The 25,832-nt window shown below is 42.8% G+C and overlaps 2 protein-coding genes across 2 annotated transcripts; both read left to right on the forward strand.

Annotated features, from left to right (window-relative positions):
• The first annotated feature begins 355 nt into the window (after positions 1 to 355).
• On the forward strand, positions 356 to 13,028 carry TMEM35B (transmembrane protein 35B). The gene is made up of 3 exons (XM_044668786.1): positions 356 to 413; positions 4,280 to 4,375; positions 12,919 to 13,028. Exons 1-3 carry the CDS (start codon positions 356 to 358, stop codon positions 13,026 to 13,028), a joined length of 264 nt encoding a protein of 87 aa, XP_044524721.1.
• A 7,482-nt stretch (positions 13,029 to 20,510) lies between these two features.
• LOC123242865 (platelet-activating factor receptor-like) lies at positions 20,511 to 21,533 on the forward strand. The gene has a single exon (XM_044670976.1). The coding sequence runs from the start codon at positions 20,511 to 20,513 to the stop codon at positions 21,531 to 21,533; it is 1,023 nt and encodes a 340-aa protein (XP_044526911.1).
• Positions 21,534 to 25,832: the final 4,299 nt, after the last annotated feature.

A 25,832-nucleotide genomic window follows, 5' to 3' on the forward strand; every position in this document is an offset into this window, starting at 1 on the left:
TGGGTTCTAGTTCAGTGAAAGGGGACATGACAGCTATCTTTAGGTATTAGAAGGACTATGATGGGAGTGGGATTGTCTTTCCTGATAGACTGCCTTTGCCCTCGAGGGCAGGGACTGCTCCATTTTTGGCTTTTCTATCCTCTCACTTAGCATAGTGTCAGGTATATGGTAAGTGATTGATCGAATGATTGTTATTCGTGGCTGCATAGGACAAAACTAGGAGAAAAGGGGACAAGTTCAGGAGGAGAAGGGGGCTTTTAGTTCCATATAAGCTGACACTTTTCAACAATTTAGAAATGTCCAGTAGCAGAACAGGCTGTCTTGGGAGTAGTGCTTTCCTCCAGTGTTACGGAAAATGTTTGCGCAGATCCTAGATATCATGTTAGAGATACGGCAGAGGGATTCCTACTCAAGTATGAGTTGACTTTAGGTCCTTTGAGGTCCTCTCCAATTCTGAAATTCTCTGATTCTAAATAGAAACAGCTGATCAATTCAGAACCAGATAGAAATACATTTTATAAACCTCAAAGTGCTAAATAAATGTGAAGAAAGACAGTAATAGTTGTTGGCACTGTCAAATGTTTTGGTGTCAGAAATGGGTATGATTTTATCAGTGGAAATGATTTTTTTAAACCGTTACTTTCTGAATTAGAATAGGCAATGAAGAAACAAAGTTATCACTCTTTATATTTGAAATGATGGTAAATCTAGAGAATCAAGCAAAAAACTAAAGGAACAACTAACTTCAGCAAAGTCACGGGATGCAAAATAACTCCACATAAATCATCAGCATTTATATTTACCAACAACAAAATCCAACAGCAAGAGTTAGAAAAGGAAATTCCATTCAAAATGACTCTAGACATATAAAATACCTGGGGGGGGGTATACCCACCAAAATAAGCCCAGAAACTACATGAATACAATTAAAAAACATTCTTCACACAAAGTCAGACCTAATGAATTGGAAAAACATTAATTGCTCATGGATAGGCTACACCAATATAATGAAAACAATAGGGACAGCTGGGCAGCTCAGTGGATTGAGAGAGAGCTAGACCTAGAGGGGGGAGGTCCTAGATTCAAATCTGAACCTCAGACACTTTCTAGATTTGTGATCCTGGGCAAGTCACTTAACCCCCATGGCCTAGCCCTTACCACTCTTCTGCCTTGGAATCAATACACAATATTGATTCTGAGATGGAAGGTGAAGCTTTAAAAAAAGAAAAACAAAAAGAAAAGAAAACCACAGCCCTAATCTAGATTAATTTCATTATTAATTCAGTGCTGGACAAATCAACTAGCCAAAAATTATTTCATAGAAAAAGAAAAAAAAAAGTTCATTTGGGAGGACAAAAGGCCAAGAATATCAAGGGAATTGATGAAAACAATTACAAAGAAAGAAGATCTGGCCATACCAGATATTAAACTATATTATACAGTGGTAGTCATCAAAGCAATCTGGTATTGGCTAAGAAATAGAGTGGTGGATCAATGAAATAAAGTAGGTTAGGTAATCAACACATGGCAGTTAAAGTCCATAGCAACTTAGTGCTCAATAAACCCACAGACAGATTTTTGGGGAAAGAACTCACTATTTGACAAAAACTGCTGGAAAAACTAAAAAGTAGTATGGATGGTAGACAGTAGGCGTGGACCAACATCTCACCCTGTACATCAGGATAAAGTCAAAATGTATTCTTGGTCTAGAAATAAAGGGTGATACCATAAACGAACTAGGGGAACGTAGAAAAGTTTACTGTCAAGACTTAGGCATAAGGGATGAATTTACAACCACAAAAGAAATAGAGAACATTATGAAAAATGAAATAGATAATTTCCATTAAATTAGATTTCATTAAATTAAAAAACTCTGTGAAACCAATGCAACCAAGATTAAATGGGAAACAAATTTAGAAAAAAATTTTATTGCAAGGATCTCTGACAGAAGCCTCATTTCTCAAAAATATAAAGAACTGAGTTAATGTTTATAAGAATACAAAGCATTACCCAACTGAAAAATGGTGAAAGGATATGAACAGGCAATTCTCAGAGGAAGAAATTAAAACTATCCATAGTCATGTGAAAAACTGCTCCAAATCACTATTGATTAGAGGAATCAAATTAAAACAACTCTGAGATACCACCACATACCTATCAGATGGGCTAACATGACCAAAAAAGGAAAGGATAAATTTTAGGGGGATGTAGGAAAGTTGGGACACTAATCTTCTGTTGGTAGAACTGTGAACTGATACATCCATTCTGGACAGTAAAATTCCAGGCTCAAAGGGCCACAAAACTAAGCATACTCTTTGACCCAGTAATACCTCTATTGAGTCTGTATCTCAAAGAGATCAGAGATAAGGGAAAAGGATCTACTGTACCAAAATATTTTTAGTAGCTCTTTTTGTTTTGACAAAGAATTGGAAACTGAGGGGTTGGATAAACAAGTTGTGGTATATGTTGTGATGGAATACAATTGCCCCATCAGGAAAGATGAATAGAATGAACTCAGAAAAGCCTGGAAAGATTTATTTGAACTGGTGCAGAGTGATGCGAGCAGAACCAGGAAAAAAAGTATACAGCAACAGAAATATTATATGATGATGAGTTGTGAAGGACTAAACCATTATCAGCAAACCACAAGGGACTCGTCATGAAAATGCCATCCAGAGCTGAAGAAGGAACTGTTGGAGTCTGAGTGTAGATCAAAACATGCCAACTTCCACCAAATTTCCTTCATGAGATTTCTATTGTATGTGTGATATGTGTTTTCTATCATGGCATGAACAATATGGAAATATGTATTACATGAAAATATGAGTATAACCTACATCAGACTATTTCCCACCTCAGGGAAGGGAGGGAGGGAGAAAATCTGAATTTTAAAATGTCAAAAAAACACAATTTTCAAAAATTGTTCCTATATGTAACTGAAAAAATAAAAAAATTGGAAAAAAGGGGAAAAGTGCAGTTCATAATGCCATTTCCTAAAACTTTTCTGTTTATTATTTTTCTGTATAAACACATGCTATATTGTATATGTTGATGTGTATCTAATATTTCACAACTTCTTATATATTTGCAGTCTTACAGAGATACTAATCTCCACAAGACACAATGATTAAAAATCTATAAGCTATTACTTTTGTTAATAAAAATAATAAAGGATAAAAAGGATAAACAAACAAAACCAAACTTTTACCTTATGTCTTAAAATTGATATTGAGTATTGTAAGACTACAATTGAGAGCAATAAGGGTTAGGCAACTGGGGGAAAGTGACTTGCCCAGGATCACATAGCTAGGAAGTGTCTGAGGACAGATTTGAACTCAGGACTTCCTGTGTTCAGGTCTGTTGAAATTATTTTAAAGATGAATTACCATGCATTTTGCTGTTGCCTTCTAAGGCCCATGGAACCTTTAAAGTCATCTGACTTGGGGCAGCTAAGTGACTCAGTGGAGAGAGAGTTAGGCTTGGATATGGGAGGTCCTAGGTTCAAGATTGACACTTCCTAGTTGTATAACCTCAATTGCCTAGCCCTCACTGCTGTTCTGCCTTGGAACTGACACTCAGTATTGATTCTAAGACAGAAGGTAAGGGTTTAAGAAAATAAAGTTGGGGGGCAGCTGGGTGACTCAGTGGATAGAGAGTCATGCTTGGATATGGTAGATCCTAGGTTCAAATCTGGCCTCAGATACTTCCTAGCTGTGTGACCTTGGACAAGTCACTTAACCCCCATTGCCTATCCAGTCCTTATTGCTCTTCTGCCTCGGAACCAATACACAGTATTGATTCTAAGATGGAAGGTTAGGGTTTTAAAAAAAATAAACTCATCTGACTTGTAATTGAAAACTCCTATGTGTGTCTTCCCTCACCTCCAGTTAGAATGTGAGCTCCTTGAGAGTAGGGACTGTCTTGCCTACTCCTATTTATATGCCCAACGCTTTGCCTATAATAATTAAATTCTCTTTTCACTCATTTACTCATGCATTTCTTCATCTTGTAGCACCCACTTTCACAACTGGGAAAGGGACTCAAAACCCAGAGATGTGGAAGGCTTTTCCTTCTTGTCCGCCCTATTATCCTATCTGTGGCAGGCATTTTGGATGGACTCCCAGAGTTCTCTTAACAGATAAGGCTCAATACATCCTTCCTTACTGAATGATGGATATTTTTTGTCTCTTCTAGAAGGTCCAACACGAACACTTAACCTCATTGTTTCCAACGCAAATCTTGGGCTACAAACTAAGTCCTGCAAACCTTCTGGTTATAGTGGGCTGGATGGAACTTATGGGTGGTTTCCTATTGGCCCTGGGCAACCCCTGGCTACAGGGAATCAGCAACATTGCGCTCATCTTCCTTATGATAGGTAAGCTGGGGCCAGGGTTGAGGTTTGGTTGGGGTTGTGACCAAGCCTGGGTCTGACTAATGGGTCCTGAGATCCTCTTGACTTTTCCCATTTGGTTCTCCCCAGTGTGTGTGTGTGTGTGTGTGTGTGTGTGTGTGTGTGTGTGTGTGTGTGTGTTTTCTGATCCTTTGGAATGGCCCTTTCTTTCTCTCCCACTTAAAAGTGGGACTCCTCTAGGGTTTAGGTCAGGGGTTCTTAACTCGGGGTTTGTGAATTTCTTTGTTTAATATATGATAACTTGCTTCCATATTATTGATTTCTTTTGTTATCCTTTGTAATTTATACATTAAAAAATATTATTCTGAGATGTCCATGGACTTTTCCAAACTGTCCAATGGGCCAAGGACACAAAATGAAAAAGAAGCCCAGATCTAGGCTTCTAGTTCCTGAGCTTCATATGATTTACATCTATGTTTCTTTTTTCTTTTCTTTCTTTTTATTCTCACCCAAATTATTTACTTACTTTAAACATTCATTTAAAAAAAGTGTTGAGTTCCAAATTCTCTCCCTTTCCTCTTTCCCCTCCTCCACTCACTGTGTGGATTTTAAAATTAATATCCAATAACTAAATATTATATTTTTATAAAGTTTTATTAATAATAAACTAACAAAAAAACTAACTAAAAGGAAGCAATATGACATCAATTATATAGCTACATTTGTGTTTAAGCATAGACATTTCCAGGTTGGAAAACAGCCATTTTGACTCAGTCCAGGTCTTCTGTCTAGGGTTTGGCATGCCCAGTTCCTTCTTTTCCTCTTTGACCCTCCCTGCTTCCACAATTCTAATTCCATGCTCCCACTTCCACTCCTCCAATTGTTGCCTGGCTGAGGAGGGGGAAGGACCAGGGACTTTTTGTGACTCTTTTCCCACCCCAGACACTTAACTGTGCTATACTGGAGAGGCAGCTTTGGTGATAGACTGGGAATTCATTGGTTGTGTGACCTTGGGCAAGTCTCTCTCATTGTCCTTAGGTTCATTATCTATAAAATGGGGATAATGGTTTCACTACTTCCTTCCCTGAGCAGTTGTGAAGCTCCAAGCAGATTGTGAATGTGCCTCATAAATGGGAGCTAGTTTTTCTAGATCTGAGGAGAGCTGGGGATATGGGAGGAGCCTGAAAGTGATAGTTCTGAGCTGAGTGTCTGGGTCCCTGGGTTCCCTGTTTTCATGTTGCCTCATTTTGTAACCACCCTGGTCCAAGCCCTCATTACTTCATGCCTCAACTACTGAAGCAGCTTTCTGGTTTGTCTCCATCAATCAGTCAGATAATATGAATTTTTTTATTAAGTGCCTACTATGTGGTAGAGATGCTGATATCAAAGAGGCCAAGGTTGACCAGTTCTATGAAGACCTACAACAGGAGAAACATCAAAAAACAGATATTACATTCATCATAGGGGATTGGAATGTCAGGAAGTCAGAAGATAATTGAAATAACAGGCAAGTTTGGCCTTGGAGTAAGAATGAAGCAGAGGAGAGACTAATGAAGTTTTGTCTAGATAACTAGCTGGTCATAGCAAACACTCCTTTTCAACAGCCCAGAAAGTGACCACACATGGGCATCATCAGATGGTCAACATCAAAATCATATTGATTATATACTTTGTAGTCAAAGGAGGAGAAGCTCTATACCAACAGTCGGCAACCTTTTTGGCCGTGAGAGCCAAACGTCTGCGGAAGGAGGAGGATGGAGGCAGAAGGCGCTGGAATATGGGGCGGGGGCTGAAGGGCCCCCTGGGGCACATCCTTGGGCTCTGCCTGGACTGGCCGGTCGGGAGGTGGAGCCAGATATGGCTTGAGAGCCATATGTTGCCAACCCCTGCTCTATACAGTCAGTTAAAACAAGATCTGGAGCTGAGTATCATGAGTTTCTTATTGCAAAATTCAGACTTAAATTGAAGAAAGTAGGGAAAACCATCAGACCATATGGTATGACCTAAATAACATCCCTTATGAATATGAAGTGGAAGTGATGAATAGATTTAAGGGATTATATCTGGTAGAGAGAGTGCCTGAAGAACTATGGACAAAAGTTTGTGATAGTGTAGAGGAGGTAGCAACCAAAAATATTTAAAAGAAAAAGGTCAAGAAAGCAAAATGGCTTTCTGCTGATGCTTCACAAATAGCTGATGAAAGAAGGAAAGGGAAAGGGGAGAAAGGAGAAAGGGAAAGATATATTCAACTAAATGCAAAGTTCTAGAGAAAAGCAAGGAGAGATAAGAAGGTTTTCTTAACTGGGTAATACAAGGAAATGGAAGAAAACAATGGGAAAGACAAGATCACCAAGAGAAAATTAGAGATATCAAGGTAAATTTTCATGCAAAAATGGGCATAGTAAATGACAAAAATGGTAGGAAAGTAATAGAAGTTGAAGAGATTTAGAAGAAGTGGCAAGAATACACATAGGAACTATACAAAAAAGATCTTAACATAACCAATAACCATGAAGGTGGAGTTACTGATCTAGAGCCAGATATCCTGGAGAGTGAAGACAAGAGGACCTTAGGAAGTTTTGCTATCAATAAAGTTAGTGTAGTTAATGGAATTCCAGCTGAGCTATTTGGAATCCTAAAAGATGCTGCTGCTAAAGTGCTATACTTACTAAGCCAACAAATTGGGGAAACTCAAAAGTGGCTACTGGATTGGAAAAGATCAATTTATGTCCCAATCCTAAAGAAGGGCAATGCCAAAGAATGTTCAAATTACTGCACAATTGCATTAATTTCACACACCAGCAAAGTTATATTTAAGATTCTGCAAGCTAGGCTTCAGCAATATGTGAAGAGAGAATTACCAGAAGAGCAACTAGTTTTCAAAGAGGCAGAGGAACTAAAGACCAAATTGCCAACATTCACTGGATTATGGAGAAAGCAATGGAGTTCCAGAAAAACATCTGCTTCTGCTTCATTATGTAGTCACATTAAGGCCTTTGCTTATGTGGGTCACAACAAAATGTGGCAAGTCCAAAAAGAGATAGGAGAGTACCATATCATCTTACTCGTCTCCTTAAAAACTTGGAGTTCCTCCTTTGTGTCAAAGAAGACCACTGACATCACAACCAATGGTATCTTGACTTGGGAATTGGGTTTTAGTAAGGCAGAGTTGCAAAGTCATTCTTTCTTCCAGTCATCAAAGTTCAGTGGCAAGACAGAAGACAGGACAACTGGCAATGGCCTGGGATACAGTGGATGTCCTTGGGATCTTCTATGTCTGACCAAACTCTAAGAGCTCCACAACACCTACTTTAGCCACTTTCATGGACTTTGGAACAAATTGTTCTTCTCTGACCATTTTGTCAGGGAAAGGTCACTTGCTTGGGGTAGAATACTCCTAATTTACCTCCAGGTTTGAGGCCCATCATTTAGCCTCAAATTGGTTTAGCCCATCTGCTGAAATGGTTTTATTAAGATGTGGTCACTGCACATTCTATAGGTTCTTGGAGCCACAGGTAAGAACTCGTAAAAACTGAAGACCAAAGGTGGATGAGAAGCCCTCCTCCCTGTACCCAAAACAATGACAACAAACCAACCCAAAACTTTTCTTTTATTCCTAATGTGAGTAAATTAATAAATTTAAGTTGAAATAGGCAATTTCAAGAATAAAGGGTTTCCTGTGTGTTTTTTTGGGGGTGGGGGAGACCACCCACCCTTTGAACAAATTTATCACATTTTAACAATAGATATTTTTCACTTTTACAAGATAGGAATAATTCAGAATCTATAAGCAGGCCAAGAAGCAACAGTTAGAACTGAACATGGGACAACTGTGGTTTGATTGGAAAAGGAGTATGGCAAGGCTGTATGTTGTCACCTTATCTATTTAACTTACATGCAGAGTACATCAAGCAAAATGTCAGGCTGGATAAATCAGAAGCTGGAATTCGGGTTACAGGAAAAAAAGCAATAGTCTCAGATATGTAGATGATACCACACTGATGACAGAAAATAAAGAAGGAATTAAGAAGCCTCTTGATGAGGGTGAAAGAAGAGAGTATAAAAACTGGCTTGAAGCTTAACTTTAAAAAAAGGAAGATCATGGCAACTGATCCCATCACTTCCTGGAAAATAGAGGGAGGGCCATCTAGATAGCACAGAAGAAGAGAATCAGGCCTAAAGCTGGGAGGACTTGGGCTCAAATCTGGCTTCAGATACTTTCGGGCTGTGTGATCTTGGGCAAGTCACTTAATCTCAATTGCCTAGCCTTTATCAGTCATCTGTCTTAGAAGCTATACTTAGTATAGATATGTAGGTATCATATATTAGTATAGATATAGATACCTAGTATCAAATTCTAAGACAGAAGGTAAGGGTTTAAAAAAAATGGAGAAGAAAATGGAAGCAATGTTGGGTTTTATATGCTTGGGTTCAAAGATCACTATAGTTGCTTACTGCAGCCATAAATTTAAAAAGTGCTTGCTCCTTGGAGAGCTATGGCACATCTGGACAGTATACTAAAAAGCAGAGATATCATCTTGCTGACAAGGTCTATATAGTCAAAGCTATGGTTTTTCCATTAGTAACGTATGGCTGTGAGAATTGGACTACAAGGAAAGCCAAGCACTGTAGAACTGATGCTTTCTTTTCTTTTCTTTTTAAACCCTTACCTTCTATTTTAGAATCATATTGTATATTAGTTTTAAGGCAGAAGAGCAGTAAGGGCTAAGCATTGGAGTTAAGTGACTTGCCCAGAGTCACATAGCTAGGAAGTTTCTGAGGCTAGATTCAAACCCATCATCTCCTGTCTCTAGGCCTGGCTCTCAATCCACTGAGGTACCTGCCCCCCAGAATTGACACTTGAGTTGTGGTGCTAGAGAATACTTTAGAGGGTCCTTGGAACAGTAAAGAGATTGAATCAGCCAATACTTAAAGAAATTAATTCGGACTTTTCACTGGAAGGTCAAATACTGATGCTGAAGCTTAAATACCTTAACCACACAATGAGAAGATGGAACTCATTCACAAAAACTCTGATGTTGAGTCAGATTGAAGACAAATGGAAAAGGAGACGGCAAAAGATGTGATGGATAGATAATGTCATGGAAACAATGAACATGAACTTGGAAAGACTTTAAGAGATAGTGAAGGATAGAAAGCTTAGGGGACTATGATCCAGAGGGTCATGAAGAGTCAGACTCAACTGAACAACAACAATACTACATGTCAGACACTGTGCTAAATGCTGGAGATACAAAGAAAAGCAAAAACAATTCCAACTTTCACAATCTAATGGAGGAGATGATATGCAAATAAGTATGAACAAGTAAGATAAATAGGAGATTATCAATAGAGGGAAGACACTGGCATTAAAGGGAATCAGGAAGCAACTTCTTGTAGAAGGGGAGGCTTTAGCTGAAATTTGGGGGAGATCAGGGAAATGAGCAGGTATAGATGAGGAAGGAGAGAGTTCCAGGCTTCGGTTTGGAAGGTTTCAGCTTTTGCTGCTACTAAGCCGCCATGTTGGCTCCATTTATTGGGTTCTAGGCTTGGGGAACAGCCAGTGAAAATTCTCAAAGAGATTTATGAGGAACATCAAGGAAGTCTGTGCCTTTGGATAGGAGGACAAAGTGTAAAGTATAAGAAGATTGGAAAGATAGAAAGGGTTTAGATTATAAGGGGTCTTAAAATCCCAACAGAGAATTTTATATTTGATCTAGGAGGTGACAGGAAGCCACTAGAGTTGAATGAATTGGAGTGAGAGGGGGGAAGTGACATGGTCAAACATGTAATTTAGGAAGACCAATTTGACAGCTGAGTGAGGATGGATTGGAATAGGAAGAGTTTTGAGACAAACCTGCAGGCTGTTGCAATAGTTTAGGAATGAAGCAATGGGGAATTGCACCAGGATTGTGGTAATATCATAGGAGAAAAGAGGGTTCATATTAGAAATGCTATAAAGACAGAAACAATAGGATTTGGTAACTGATTGGATATGGGGATTGAGAGAAAATGAAGAGTGGAGGATGGCACCTAGATCTAGTAGGGCTGGGACTACAGTAGTACCCTATTCAACTTAGGGAAGTTTTGAAGAGATAAAAGTTTGGCAAGAAAGATAATATGTTCAGTTCTGAACATGCTGAGTTTGAGATTATCTAAGAGACATCTAATTTGAACCATCCAGGAGGCAGTCAGGAGAGAATTGAGTGTTGGACAAATCAATCTGAGAATCATTTGCAAGGAGAAGCTTGGAGCTGACATCACTAAGTGAAATGGTTAGAGGGAGTATGCCTTTTTTGTACATAGTTGTTTGCATGTTGTCTTTCTCCCTCCATTAGAAATCGAGCTCCTTGAGGGCAGGGACTGTTATTTTGGCCTTTCTTTGCACCTCACCCTCAAATGCATGGTATAGTGCTTGTTAACTGACTTTTACTCACTGAAATTCTCCCCTTTTCCCCTTTTAGAGACGCTTTAGGACCCACCCCATATAACAGTATGTTTGAAGACAAAAAAAAAATGGAAAAAAAATCAGCAAAACTGATCAGTACATTTAACAATCTGTAAATATTTGCAGTGTACCACATCTATGGTTCTCCTTCCTCTACAAAGGGAGGAATGGGGATATCTTCTCATATATTTGCTTTGGAGCCACACTTGTTCTTTATAGTTTAGTATTATTGATGCAAAAAAGTAAATTTGCATCATTGTGTTTTGATTTTGGGGAGGTATTGTTTTATCCATTCCTACTGTTATAGTTATTGACTTTGCTTGTTTTTTAATGCATCAGTTCATGTAGCTTTTCTGATGCTTCTCTGTATTCATTACATTTGTCATTTCTTATGGCACAGTTACAGTCCATTCCATTCACTTGCTATAGTTTGTTTAGTAATTTTCTGATTGATGGGCATTTACTTTATTTCAAGTACCTTGCTATCTTTGCTAAAAAGTGCTTTTCAATAGAGATTTTAATAAGATCAAGAGCTTTCTTCTCAGTGGCTCTCTTGGGGCATAAGTCTAGTAGTGGAATCTCTGGATCAAAGGGTAAGCTCATTTTTAGTTAATTTATTTGCATTATTTTAAATTAACTTACAAAAAGGATATACTTATTCATAGCTCCATCAACACGCACTTAGTGGCCCTATTTTACTATAGTCCTCTCCAACTTTCCCATCTTTTGTCATCTCTGCCATTAGGGTGTGAGGTGAAACCTCAGGATTGTTTTGTTTTTCATTTCTCCTATAATTAGTGATTTGGAGAATTCTTTCATATCATTTCTATTAGTTTACAATAACTTCTACTTATCTATTGCGGAATGGCTTTTGGGCTTACGTACAACATATATCTGTTAAGTATTTATATCTCTTGGATGCCAAACATTTTTCAGAGGAATTTGGCATAAAGATCTTTTTTTCCAATTCTAGTACTTCTTTTCTTATTTTAGATGAATTAATGTTTTCTGAGCAGTTTCAAGTAATCAAAGTCATCTATTTTATCTTTTGTAATTACCTCTATTTCTTCCTTAGTTAAAATTACATCTCCCAGTTGTGAACTGGTCCAATTATTCTGGAGAACAATTTGTAACTATGCCTAAAGTATGACTATAAAACTGAATAAATACTGCCCTTTGACCCAACAATACCGCTACTGGGCCTGTTTTCCAAAGAGATCAAAGAAAAGGGAAAAAAGACCCAATTGTACTAAAATATACATAGCAACTTTTTTTTTGTGGTGGCAAAGAATTGGAAATCAAGGGGGTTGGAGAATGGCTGAACAGATTGTGTTTTGTGTGTAGTAATTGTTATGGAATACTTTTGTGCTTTAAGAATGATGAGCAGGGTAGTTTCAGAAAAATCTAGGAAGGAATATATGAACTGATCCAAAGTGAAGTGAGCAGGATCAGGAGAACAATCTACACAGTAACAGCAGTATTGTAAAGGATAATCAATTATGAAAGACAGCTACTCTGGTCAAGACAGTGATCAAAGACAATTCCAGAAGATCCAGGATAAAAAATGCTATCCCTCTCCAGAGAGAATTGATGAACTCTGAGTGGAGAATGAAGCATATTTTTTCACTTTATTATTTTTTTGCTTTCTTATATTTTTATTTTTTCAATATGGCTAATGTGGAATTATGTTTTGTGTGATTTTACATGTATAATTGATATCATATTGCTTGCCTTCTCAATGATTGAAGGAAGAGTAGGTGGGAAGGAAAAAATTAGGAACTCAAGAATTTTTAAAAATGATAAAAACATTTAAAAAAGGTGAGAAATATTTAACAAAATAAAAAATATATAATTTAAAAAAGAATACCCCTACCCATAGCTATGAGAGATATGATCTGTTTTTCTTCTATTTTTTATAGTATGATTTTTTAATATTAAGGTCACATATACATTTTGAATATCTTGTAGAATATGGGATAGGATATTTATTGATCTAAGCCTAATTTCTATCAGACTGTTTTCCAGTTTCCCCAACAGTTCTTTCCTAAGTAATTTATCCTTTCCAGTTTTCCAAATGCTAGGTTATTGAGTTCTGCCTTATTCTTTCTTCCATCTATAGGTATATTCTACTCCTTGCTGATGACAAAGGAGTCTCTGATTGCCTATGCACCTGTAACTCTTTGCTTGGGACTGCTGCTTCTGCTCAATACTCGTTTCTGTTATCGCTGAGCCAAGATTGAGTGAAGGGCTGTAGAGAAAGTTAGGAGAGAGAGGAGAAAGAGGCTCAGGATCTTCATTGGGAGCTGGACAATCACAGAAGGGTGGGAATGGAAACATCTCAGGCCTGGCAGATTTCTATCCCTTGTAGATTTGATGATAAGGACATCTTTGGAACACACAACCACATGAGTCCAACCTTTGGCCCAGAACTGGCTGATTCTGGGTTTGCTTCATTTTTTCCCCTGCCCTAGGGACCAGTCCCCAATGCATTTCCCTCTCTGTCTATGGGAAAGGCTTCTCTGCTTTCTCCAGCTCATGTCTCCTGGTTTGCCCTCTACTCATTTCCCTCAATCATCTCTGTTTTTAAGGGTAGGTGTTTGCATATGTGTATACTGGTTTCCCTCATTCTAAATCAACTCAGTATAAAGAACACCAGAATTGACAAAGTGATAAAGCAAGACATCGACTCAACTTTAAAGAACAGAAAGCCTCTCACTTAAGTAATTCTCAGGTTTCCTTCCATATATCAAGAAGGTGCATTTTGTGGCCAAGTGTCATACTACAGCAAAATCCTACTAAAAACAGTAAGTTTCCAATCAGAAAGAAGAAACTCAGGGAGCCTTGGGGGGATGGAGAATGAAAACCATCATTGAGTCCAGAAGAGGAAACAGGTATCCAAAGAGAGAAGAAGGATAGTGGGAAGAAAGACAAGCAGGGAGATTCTGAAGTTGGAAAGGTGAATAATAAAGTGGGAAGTACAGCCCCAGCCTTAGCACACATACTGGTGTCTTCTCTCCACCTGTGCCTATCTGAATTCCTCTAGGCCTTTGTAGATGGACTTAACCTTCACTGAATTTTAGAGTCATAAGGCACTTGAATGGCCATCCATCCCAACCCATTCTATTCAATCATCTATTTATTTATTTAGAGCTTTTTATTCAACCTCTTCCTCTTCTCCCCACCCCATAGAAGGCATCATCCTGCAAAATCTATAGATTATGTCTTTTGTGTTTCTACTTCTCCATTCTCTGGAGGTGAACATTCACAAATTATTCTTCAGATATAATTGTATATAATGTTCTCTTGGCTTTATTTGTTTTAATCCTTGTCATGTAGTTCTTTCCAAGTTAAAAAAAATTAGCCTGCTCATCATCTCTTACCGTGCAGTAGTATTTTACCACAATCATGTGCTACAATTTGTTCAGCCATTCCCTAATTCAGTGATGGCAAACCTTTTAGAGATGGAGTGCTGGCCCCCACCCCTTTACCCCAGACAAGGGAGGGAGGAAGCACTCCATTGGGATGCTGGGCAGAGGGGTGGATGATGTGAGAAATGTTGTCAGGTGCATGGAGAGGGGGAGGGGAATCCCACTCCAATCCCTCTGGCTTTCTAGTAATGAACTCTGGTGGGCAACTGCAGGGTTGCTCACAGAGAGGGCTCTGCATGTCCTTTTTGGCACATGTGCCATAGGTTCACTATCACTGCCTTAGTTGATGGACATCCCCTTGATTTCCAGTTCTTTGTCACCATGAGAGCTGCTATGAATAATTTGGAACATATAGATTCTTTTCCTTTCCCCCTGATCTCTCTGGGAAATAAACCTAGTTATGGTATTAGGCAGTGATGGCAAACCTTTTTGAGATGGAGTGCTGGGCTCCACCCTGACCCTACCCCCCAGATTGAGTGCCCTCCTGGTTCCCCCCAATGATCCTGTGCAATATGCCCTCTCCCCAAGAGCTGGGCATGCCCCCCATCCTGCCTTACCCCACACAGGGGAGGAAGGAAGTGCTCCCACTGGGCTACTGGCCAGGAAAAAATGTACTCAATGAGTATAAAGAGGGGGAGGGGAGTGGCCTGAGTGCCTCTTCCAGCTCTGCCTCCTGTGAGCCAACCACCTTATCCTGTGTGTTCCCATTGGGCTGGGCAGAGGGGTGGGTGATGTGAAAAAAACGTCATCAGGCACGGTGGAGAGGGGAAGGGCAGAGCAGCTCTGCAAGAGTCCCTCTGCCTTTCTAGTAACAAACTGGGTGGGGGGAGGGCAGCACAAGCAATCACCGAGAGTGCTCTGCATGCCATCTTTGGTACCCAAGCCATAGGTTCACCATCACTAGCATAAGGTTATTATTTAAGGTTATAGTTATCTTTGTGCGGTCATTGACATCCTGCTCCTAGGCAGAGCTGACTTGAGACCTGGAAGGTTCAGCCAGCATAGCTCAAGGACATAATACAAAGTTTTCTAGCTCTCTAGACCAATCTATTCTTGAAGAGGAATCTGCAGCATCCCTGATAGATAGGTGTTCATTGCACCTTCCCTTGAAGAAAAGACATGCTTAAATGATGGAAAACCCACTACTTGCTGACAGGCTTAGCTCCTTCCACTTTGGGGAGGGCCCTTACCATTGGGCAGTTTTTCAGGCTAAATTTACCTCACCACAACTTTTACCCATTGATCCTCCTGTGGGATAGCTTTTCAAATTCTTGAAGACAGTTGTCATGCCTTCCTGTATCTTCTCCTCTCCAGGCCAAACATCTCCAGCTTGCTCAACGGCTCCTCATGGTCTTCAAGTGGAGAAGGGGTCACCCTCTTTTGAGTGTGCTCCAGATTTTCAACATTCTTCCTAAGTATGACCCCTTCTCCACTCCTCTCCAGAATAGAACATAATACAGTACTCCAAATGTAGTCATCCTTTGGTACCAGCCCTTCAGTAATGAGCCACAGTTCCTGCTGGCCTCTATTAGAAGCCTTTGAAGCTTGGGCCAGCTGGACCTGCATGTCCTTGGGCTATGCTGGCTGAACCTTCTGGATCTGAAAGTCAGCTCTGCCTAGGAGCAGGATGTCAGGGACTGCACACAGAGAATAGAACTTTTGATAAGTGCATTAAGGAAGTGTAAAATTCATGGATGGAATTTCTTTTTGCCAAAGCAATAAATATCAGTGCCAATCTATTGTCTGTATGCTGTTGTTTTTGAGAAGAAAGGACGGGGTGTTGGGTCAGTTCTTAGTAGTTTTGAACCCTTTGCTCCCTACATACTGGTTTGGGTAAGGCAGTCCTGGGTAGGTCCCTCAGTTTTTGTTTTTTTGGGGATTACCTTGCAGGTAGTGTGCTAGCTCCTAAGGACCTGTTCAGTGTTCAATAAAAACAATGTTTGTTAGTCTTCCTTCTTTTCCTCTATGTGCGTGGGGTGAGTGGGAGGGAGGTGGTGAGACAGGTACTGGGCAGAAAGAGTAGCCCTTCGGGATTCTTGAGGGGCAACTCCTAGGCTCCCTGAGAATCAGAGGAGGCTGCAGCCACTATGTCTCCTTCCCCAGACCTTAAAATAAAACCTCTGGGCCTGCCAGGGATTAGAGCTGGATGTGTGTGTGTGTGTGTGTGTGTGTGTGTGTGGAGAGGAGGGGTTGGCTGTTCCCACCTCCCCAGCCTGGTGGTCAGAGCTGTTTCAGCTGCTGCGGAGGCTGCGGGACATACAGTGGGCGGTGGGCTATAGAGAGGCGGGCGGTAAACCCAAAGGGAGGAGGGGGCGCCAGGGCCAGCTGGTGCCGGGGGAGCAGTTGTCTGAGATTGTCATGTGGGGGCGCCGGGCGGGCGGAGAGGGTCAGGGGGCTCTTGCAGAGCCGGGAGGGGCACAGTATTCCCAAGTTTCATGAAGGAAGGGGAGGGGGAGAAGGAGAGAGAGGGGGAGGGGGAGGGGGAGAGGGGGGCTGGTCTGAGAGTTTCCTACCAGCCTTCTTGTCTCCCTCCACTCCAGTGGTAGAACTACCTTACAGTCTCTTCCTCCGAAGTGCTTTCCTCTGGTCCTACTTATGAGTGGGACAGCCGTCTCTCCTTATCCCAGCATTCTCTCTCTTCTCCTTCCTTTTCCCCCTTGTTACGACCCCCGCCTCCAGATCCCTCCTCTGGACTGAAAGACTGGACGTTCCTCTCTAGCCCCTTTTCTCCCCAGGGCCACAGGTGCATCCCTTCCCCCCTCCAGCTGTTGTACCCATTTCCGGGCTACAACGACAGATTCGCCCCTATCCGAAGTAGAGAGAGTGGGCTGCCCCACCCCGACTCCGGCCCCTGAACACCTCTCAGGGCCACACACAAGAACTCTTGCAGCAGCAAATCTAGCGCCAGGTAAGGGAGGGGACTCGACGGCAAGGGGACGAGGAGGGAGTGGTGGTGGGGAGGGGGCATTTCGGTGTTGGGGATCCTTCAACCTTCTCCCGAGTTAGGGTTTGGGATGGTTTCACTCCCTTATCCAAGTAGGCCAGCTTTGGCTTCTGTCCACAGGGTCCCTGGAGAAAGGAGGAGGGGACCAGAGACTAGAGGTTGCTTTCCCATCAGATAACAGTACTCACTCTTTGCTGTGACCCCAGAGCCAAGGTCCCTCCCCTTTCCTCCCAAACTGTGGCCCGGAATGAAGGTTTATGACACCCTAGCTGTGTCTCCCACCTCCTAAACTGTGGGCATGGGGCGGCATGGGAGAGGTCCTGGCACCTTGAGGATCCATTTCCTCCCTTGTCTTTCTGCCCTCTTTTCTCCTTCTGGCCCTTCCCAGTCCCACTGGACCAAAGGCCAGGGAGCAATAAAACAGGCCTTTCAGTCAAGGCCTCTGAACAAAAGTGCGTCCATACTGCCTTTGATGGTTGTGTCTGTAGACAGATCTGAAGGTATCTCTCTCTCTGACGGGCACATGCGTGAATATTCCCAAATGGATTTCATGTGAATCGATGCCTTTACAGACATGTACACAAAACCCATGGATTCCACTTGCCAGTGCGCATGATGAAAAAATTATACCCATTTTTTGCCAAAAGCTGGTGGGGAAGAGTTTGGTTCTGAAAGCCTTGTTGCACAAATGTGTGTGCACACGTAGGAGGAGTATGGTCAAAGGTGCAGCACATTCACAAATTCACAGTCTGTACCCACAGGCACATGCCAGTTTGGCACCTTCCTACCATTCGCTAGCTTACTAGACTCTTCTCTGCACACCCTGCCTACGATCTGGCTCCCCTTCCCTGCTGCTGGTACCTCCCAGCTCACCCCACTCTTCTGGCTTTGGGGAGTGCTGGCCCTTCTGCCTGGAATGCTCTCCCTCTTCACTTCTGCCTTTTAATGCCCCTGGCTTCCTTCAAGACTCAGTTTCTACTTTCTGCAGAAGGCTTTCCTCAACCTTCCTTAAACTAACCTTTTGAGATCCTTTGTAAATGACTTTTCCTGTTCCCCTCATAAGAATGTGAGCTTACTAAGGGAAGGGGTTGTGCTTTTGCCTTTCTTCAAATCCCAATAACCAGGTGGTATAGTAGAAAGCTTGGAATCAGGAAGACCTGAGTTCCAGTCAAGCCTCAGATACTTACTAGCAGTGTGATCCCAGACAAGTCGCTTAATCTTGTTTACCTCAGTTTTCTCGTCTGTAAAATGGAGATAATAATAGCATCTACCTCCCCAGGTTGATGTGATGAGATAATAATTGTCAAGTTCTTAGCCTGTAGCAGGCACTCTATAAATGTTGGTTATTATTCATTGTAAAGTACTTAGCACAGTGTCCGGAATATAGTAAGTACTATATAAAAATTAGCTATTGTTAAGTAACTATCATGAAGTAGGCATTGTGATCAGCCCTGGACTGATTAAAGAAAGGCAAAAGACAGCCTCTACTCTCCAAGAGTTCACTTTCTAGTGGGGAAGACAACATGCAAACAACTCCATACAAACAGTTATATCCAGGATAAGTTGGAAATAATTAACAGAGGGGAAGGTGCCAGCATTAAGTGGGACTGGAAAAGGCTTTTTGCATAGGGTGGAATTTTAACTGTGACTTGAGGAAGAGTTAAGGAGGGAAAGAATCTGCAGTGCTTGGCACAGGAGTTTTTTCAGTCATGTCTGATTCTTTGTGACCTATTTGGGGTTTTCTTGGCAAAGATACTGGAATAGTTTGCTGTTTCCTTTGCCGGCTCATTTTACAGATGAGGAAACTGAAGCAAACGGGGTTATTTGCCCAGGGTCTTATAGCTTAGTAAGTGTCTGAGCCCAGATTTGAACTCAGGAAAATGAGTCGTCCCGACTCCAGGCCTGGCACTCTACCCACTGTGCCAGCTACCTTCCTTGAGTGCTTGGCATAGTTCCTAGCAAATAGTAAGAGCTTAATAGATGCTTGTTGGTTCATGTACTTTTCCAGAAGCCGAGGAAGTCTAGTAGACTAAGTTACTTAAGAAGACATCACTGAGCAGTGGGAAGAATAGATTCAGAGTCAAGGGGTTTGATTTCTGGTACATCCATTTACTACTATTGTTAACCTGGGGCAAGTCACTTAGCTTCCTTAGTTCTCAGTTTGCTCATCTGTAAAATGAGAGAGTTGGATCTCTAAGGTCCCTTCCCAGTCTAAACCTATGAGCTTCAGAGGAGGGACTGTTTTTCCTTTGTCTTTGTAACCTCAGGACCTAGCACATAGTAGGCGTTCAATACATGATTTTTGAGATGAATTGATTTGAGTTCGATCGAATCATATTGGTGGTAGATTTTGAGATCCCCAATAGAAACAGGTCTGCCTGGCCTCCATTTAGACCCTAGCTCTCTTCTAGACACCTCCTTCTTTTCTGAGACCAGAAAATTCATTTGTGGAACTTCTTTCTGAAGAAGACTTTATTTCCATACTTGGTAATTCTTCCTGTACATCTTCCCGAATTTGTTCTGGTCACTCTCCTGTGTTTGGATGTATTTCAGAATGGATGCCTTTATACTTGTGCATTGCCTCACAGTTGTGTCTGTGCATCTGGATAGCATCCTTCTAGAGATATTTGTGTATAGAAATAGACATTTACGCACATATCTGTGTACCTGTGAGTGTCAATGTGTATTAGGTTCCTATATTGTGAACATCTTTCGGTGTCTGTTGGGATGGATCCATGTAGGTGTGTGGTATGGAGGTGGGCTAAACAGACTGGAATTAGGAGTAAATTCTTCCTTTGGAGGAGGGGGGCATCACCCTCGGGTTGGCCCAATCCTTCTGTTCCAGACTTGAGACTCAAGAAATGGCAGTCCGGTGTATCTGTATGTGGGGAATGGAGGAGCCATTTTTACTACCCACTCTGAACTCTCACTGGCATAGGGAGGGACTGACTCACTGTATTTCTTGGTACATGGACCCTCAGTTTTCCAATCTCTACTTTCCCTGTCCTGTGGGCACTGACTGGGAGTTAGGGCTGACCCCCCCCCCAAAAACTATTTTTTGGTGTCAGATTCACTGGTATTCTTCAGGAAGGGCTGAGAGTAAAGAACCATCTGTGGAGGGGAGAGAGGGAATGTTGAGGGGAAGGACTAAGAGAAAACGAAAGACTGGGAGAGTTTTTGGGGGGCAACTGAGGTGGCTGAGTGGTTTAGGAAGGTTGGTTTCCTTGGGAGATGGGGAGGGGATCCTGCCATTTTCCTTTGTTTTCTTTCCCTCCCCATCCTCCTTCATGGTCTTTTTCTCTTTCTTCTTCCTACAGGCTACCCTTTCCCTGGGACTCAATGAACAACACGGAAGCAGGTGCAGGTGTCAGAGGATGTGGGCCTTGGGATGATCCTGCCCGCTTCATTGTGGTGCCAGCTGCCTATGCAGTGGCCCTGAGTCTGGGTCTGCCTGCCAACCTGGCTGCCTTGGCCGTCTTTGGGAGGGGTGGGGGAAGGCTAGGCCAGGCCTTGCGCCTCTACCTGCTCAACCTGGCTGTGGCCGACATCCTCTTCACCCTCACGCTGCCCTTCTGGCTCACCTACTACTTGGGCCATGCCCACTGGCCCTTCCCTGCCTCCGTCTGCCACATCACTGGAGCCACATACTATGCTGCCACTTATGCTGCCATCTCCTTCATGGTTCTTATCAGTGTCAGTCGGTATTGCACCGTACAGGGGCCCAAGCCTGGGTTCGGTGCCCGCCTGCCCCTCAACCAGCTTCGGGTGGCCCAGGCTGCCTGTACTGCTACATGGATGCTCTGCTTGGCCTGCGCCGCTCCCTCCCTGGTCTCTGCCCGGGCTCTGCGCCCTGGCCCGGGAGGTACTACCCGCTGCTTCGAGCACGGCTGGGCCTGGCAAGACATGGCCTACATCACCGTGGCCTTCTTCATCGTCGCCTTCCTCTTGGTCCTGGGGGCCTACGTATCGTTGGCTCGGGTGCTGGTGGTGCCTCCTGCATCGAGAGGGACATCTCTGGGCCCTTTTGCTGCCGGCTCCCACCGACGCATGGCACGGACGATGGTGCTGGGGCTGCTGCTGGTGTTTGCCGTCTGCCTGGCGCCCTACCACCTCATCCTGGCACCCTGGGTAGCCGGACAGGAGGGGAACGACGGTGACAATGGAGAGAGTGAGTGTCAGGTGCCTTCCACCCTGGATGTCCTACATACTCTCAGTCTGGCCCTTCTCAGCCTCAATAGCTGCCTCGACCCCCTGGTCTACTGCTTTTCTTTACGCCGCTTCCGCCAGGACTGCCGGGGGCTAAGCTGCTGCCCAGGGTCCAGAGGAACCAGGACCCCAGCAGCTTCTTGTTCTTCCTCTTAGGGGATACCCAACCCCACCCAGGGCTGCCCTTCTTTCCTAGGGTGAAGATGGGGGTGGGGAGATGCGAATGGGCCTGAACCCAGAGTTCACAGGAAACAGGAATTTGGCCGTATTTTCTTCTTTTTTCCCCCACTTCAATATGGGGTCCTTGTCTTAAGTTCCAGCCCAAGATAGGGTCCAGGAGAACAATTCCTGTGCTTTGAGGTTCTGAGAAGTACAAATTCTAACCCAAAGGGTCAACATCTTTATTTTGCTGGTTGGGGAAGGGGAAGGGAGGGCTGTAGCTGAGATGAATGAGAATTTTTTTAAAGACTTGTATCGTGTAAGTATGTTATGGAGGGGCAGACCATTGCTAGGGATGTAGCTGGTCAAACGTCAGGTGCCTATAGGGAAGGGAAGGGAATAAACATTCAAAAAGTACCTACTATGTGTTAGGCACTGTGCTAAGTGGTTTTCTTTTTATATACATATTTTAATAAATATTTCATTTGATCCTCATAAGAGCTCTGAGAGGTACATGTTCTATTACTGATCCCATTTCCTCAGTTGAGGACACTGAGATAAATAGAACTTAAGTGACTTGCCCAGGATCACACAGCTAGAAAGTATCTAATGCTACATTTGAACTCAAGTCATCTGACTCCAGGTCCAGCACTTTACTCACTTTGCTCCCATACGCTAGGCCTATAGCTATCACTTAAACCTCAGCATTTTTATTTTTATTTCTTTTGAATTTGGACATTTTATTTAATTAATTAATTTAGAATATTTTTATGTGGTTACAAAGTTCATGTTCTTTCCCTCCCCTCCACCCACCCCCTCCCGAAGCCGATGAGCAATTCCACCAGCAAACCTCAGCATTTTTATATAAGTGATATCAAGTTACATTGCACAGAGTTAAAATGGTGCGGGGGGGGCAACAGGGGGATGGTAAAATGGGGGACCATAAGGGGGTCTGATGCCAGTTGTCCAAAGGGACCTCTTCTCTTGATTTCACCCATGAACTGAACTGTGCCTGACCTTTGAGTTGTGCTAAATAACTGCATGAGGGTGGGGAGAGACCAGTGCAGGGCTCCAGTGACTGTCTGCTGTGTGCGTGGGAGCCCATCCCCATGGTTCACCCCTACCCCCTGGCAGTCTAAATAATTCACATTTCATTCATAATTGCTCCCATCTCTAGAGCATTTTGAAGATTATAAAGCACCTTCCTCCTAACAACCCTATGAAGTAGGTAATGTATTATTATCTCCATTTTAATAATATTAGTTAACATTTATATAACACTTTTAAGGTTTGCAAAATGATTTGCAGAGATTAATCTCATTTGATCTTTTCAACAACCCTGTGAGGTAAGTGCTACTATTATATCCATTTTACAGATGAGGAAATGGAGGCCACTCAGGGAGTTTATATAACTTGCTCAGGTCCCCCAGCCTGTAAAGTGTGTGAGGCAGGATTTTAACACAGGGTCCTCTTGACTAGCTCCTTCACCCTACCCGCTTCACCCCCTAGTAGTTTCATTTTTTTAGATGGGTCAATTAAGATCAAGAGATGTTAAGTGGAAGGGCTAATAGGTAGCAGGGCTAAAATTCAAACCTAGGTCATCTGACTACAAATCTCTTGCCATTTCCAATATGTCTAAGTTGTGTTTTATGAGGCAGCTGTGGCTCAGTGGTTAGGAGCACTGGGTCTGGAGGCAGAAAGATCTGAGTTCAAGTCCAGATTCAGATATTTCCTATCACTTAGGAAATGATTTAACCTCTGAATGCCTGACAAGAGGATCCACTGGAAAAGGAAATGGCAAACCACTCCAGTATCTTTGCCAAGAAGACCCTTGGGGTCATGAAGAGTTGGACACAACTGAACAACAAAAAGTTGGGTTTTAAGTTTGGTCCCGTTCACACCAATGGCCTCTCCTTTGACCATGCTGTGTCCCGTTATGGCCTCAGCTGACCTGACTTTTACTCATCGATTGACCTTTGTAGTGAGGTTCTGTCCTCAGTTTCCCCTGATAGCCTTTAGGCTGGGCTATGGTAGAAAGATCACTGAACTTAGACTCTAAGAGTTAAAGAACCTGTATTCCAATCCTGTTTACCCTTTCATTTTGGTGCCCTTCCTGAATCAAGGGTCCTGGAAGAAAAAGATAATTCTATGCCTGCAACCCAAATCTTATCCTGACCTTTGAGTCATGGTCGGCATTTTCTCCAGTTCCTCTTTCTTCAAGGAACATATCTCACCTCACTGGTAGTCCTTCCTGGCCTGAGCACAAGCCCAGTACCCTCTCTCCTGCCTCACTGTCATCCTGACCTGGAGGATGGGGAGTGTCTGTCTGATTCATGCTCTCTAGGCAGTTAGTTCTTCCATCTGGTTTTACCTCTTGAGGGTACTGGAACTGGCTTACCTATTCTAGGTCAATGTTGATGGTTTGTGTCCTGAGAATCCTTGTTTAAGACTCCTTCCAAACTCTCTACCACTAGAAGACTGACTCTCCTTCCTGCTCCTTGAGGTCCGCTTCCAAGCTCCACTTCTTGTCTAGGTTGTACTCTGCTTGGGATGCTGGTCTCTTCACTTTAATGGTGAAGATACACATAGCTCAGAAAAGGGAAGCACCCTATCAAAGATCACACAGCAAATCCTTTTTAGAAACCTGAGATTCTTATCTGGTCAGGATGCTTCTGTATTAAGGGATTGATTTCCCCATAGAGAGCACAAGATTTGAAGCAGTAAGGAATCTTAAAGACCCTCTTTTTCAAGTCCTTTATTTTATAGATGAGGAAACTGAGGCCCAGAAAGTTTAAGTGACTTACCTACGGTCACACAGGTAGTAAATAGCAGAAATGGGACTGGAATCTTGTTGTATTGACTATAAAATCCAATACTTTCCCCACTCTGAAACCAACAGAGGGTGGGTAAGGGATAGGAAGGGAGAAAAAGGAGGTTTCAGGGGGCTAGTCTTAGCTCAAGTTTGTCTGTCTGTGCTCATTGTCTCATCTTTCTAGCCTTAGTTTCTTCCTTCATGTAAAGGGAACAAGCCACTGGTCCCTGACCCAGGGAGATTAAAAAAAATGGTGTGTGTGTGTGTGTGTGTGTGTGTGTGTGTGTGTGTGTGTGTGTTCGTGGGGGAGGGGCATTGGGGAAGAGTCAGGTCTCAGTAAGGATGTGGGATCCCAAATTTTCTGTGCCCAGGGTGGGGGAAGGGGGAAAGGAGCCTTATTTTTAGCAATGACAAAGTTGCTTTAGATTCTTACTTCCAGTTCCATTCTTCAGGGAGAAGGCTGCTTTACAGTAAAGGCTTGAGTAATTCCTCTCCTCCATTGCCCTCAGCCTGTTGGGCCCATGTGGGCTCTCCTACTTGCCCCTCCCCACTCCCAGGATCACTCTGGGGCTCCTGCAGTTGGCTCTCCTACAGATTGCCTGCTTCCTGCCTCCTGCCAGTCCCAGCCTTTCTTCACTCTTTGACAGTGGCTTCCCTAGCCATCCTGAGACTAGCATCCCCCTTCATCACATCCTATCCCTGAATGAAGGATATAGGTCTGGACAGGAATGGGGTGAGGTTGCTCTCTTTACAGGATGATCCAGGATTCCAATTAGATAGAGCTTTAATTCCTTTCACTGCAGAGGATTTTGGGTGGGATGAGATGTGGGAGGGCTCAATGTACTACATTCTTCTCATGGTGACTGTTGGGACAAAGATAGAGAAAGAGCAGGGCTTCCAGGGGATGGAGATTTAGAGTTTGAGGATAGGAGGAGCTATGGAAGTTAGGGGAAAGTCTGGACAGGTTTGGAGAATAGAAGGTATGTTTGTAAATCTGTTATGGATGTGAAGATGTGTGACAGTAGGGGGACCAACTGTGCATATGTCCCAGTCTATGTGTCCCCATTCGTGACAAGTTCTATATAGGGGTGTGTGTGTGTGACCTTTTGTGAGAAATTGTATCCCTCAGGATGCTTGTGTCCTGTGTCACAGTTTTTGCAGCTGTTTGGCATATGTGTGTGAATGACTGATGAAGTGGGATTGGGAGAAATTGTATCTCTGAGACTTCAGGTTGTGGTGTGTGTGTGTGTGTGTGTGTGTGTGTGTGTGTGTGTGTGTGCTTTTGTGTGTGTGTGAGAGAGAGACAGAGAGAGAGAGAGAGAGAGACAGAGAGAGAGAGAACAGAGAGACAGAGAGAGAGAGAGAGAGGAGAGATAGAGAGAGAGAGAGAGAGATGTGATAAGGACTTATAACCCTGAGACTAGACCCTATGTCCCTATGTCCCTGTATGCTTGGGAGACCGGTATGAATGTGTGTGTCTACAC

Source organism: Gracilinanus agilis, chromosome 3 (genome assembly GCF_016433145.1).
Source record: "Gracilinanus agilis isolate LMUSP501 chromosome 3, AgileGrace, whole genome shotgun sequence".
Lineage (NCBI taxonomy): Eukaryota > Metazoa > Chordata > Mammalia > Didelphimorphia > Didelphidae > Gracilinanus > Gracilinanus agilis.

Coding starts and splice junctions, on each gene's coding strand:
- TMEM35B (XM_044668786.1), top strand. CDS start 356: ATGTTTGCGCAGATCCTAGATATCATGTTAGAGATACGGCAGAGGGAT. Junction 414..4,279: donor GCAGAGGGATTCCTACTCAA/GTATGAGTTGAC, acceptor TTCTGGTTATAG/TGGGCTGGATGGAACTTATG. Junction 4,376..12,918: donor GCTCATCTTCCTTATGATAG/GTAAGCTGGGGC, acceptor TTCCATCTATAG/GTATATTCTACTCCTTGCTG.
- LOC123242865 (XM_044670976.1), top strand. CDS start 20,511: ATGAACAACACGGAAGCAGGTGCAGGTGTCAGAGGATGTGGGCCTTGG.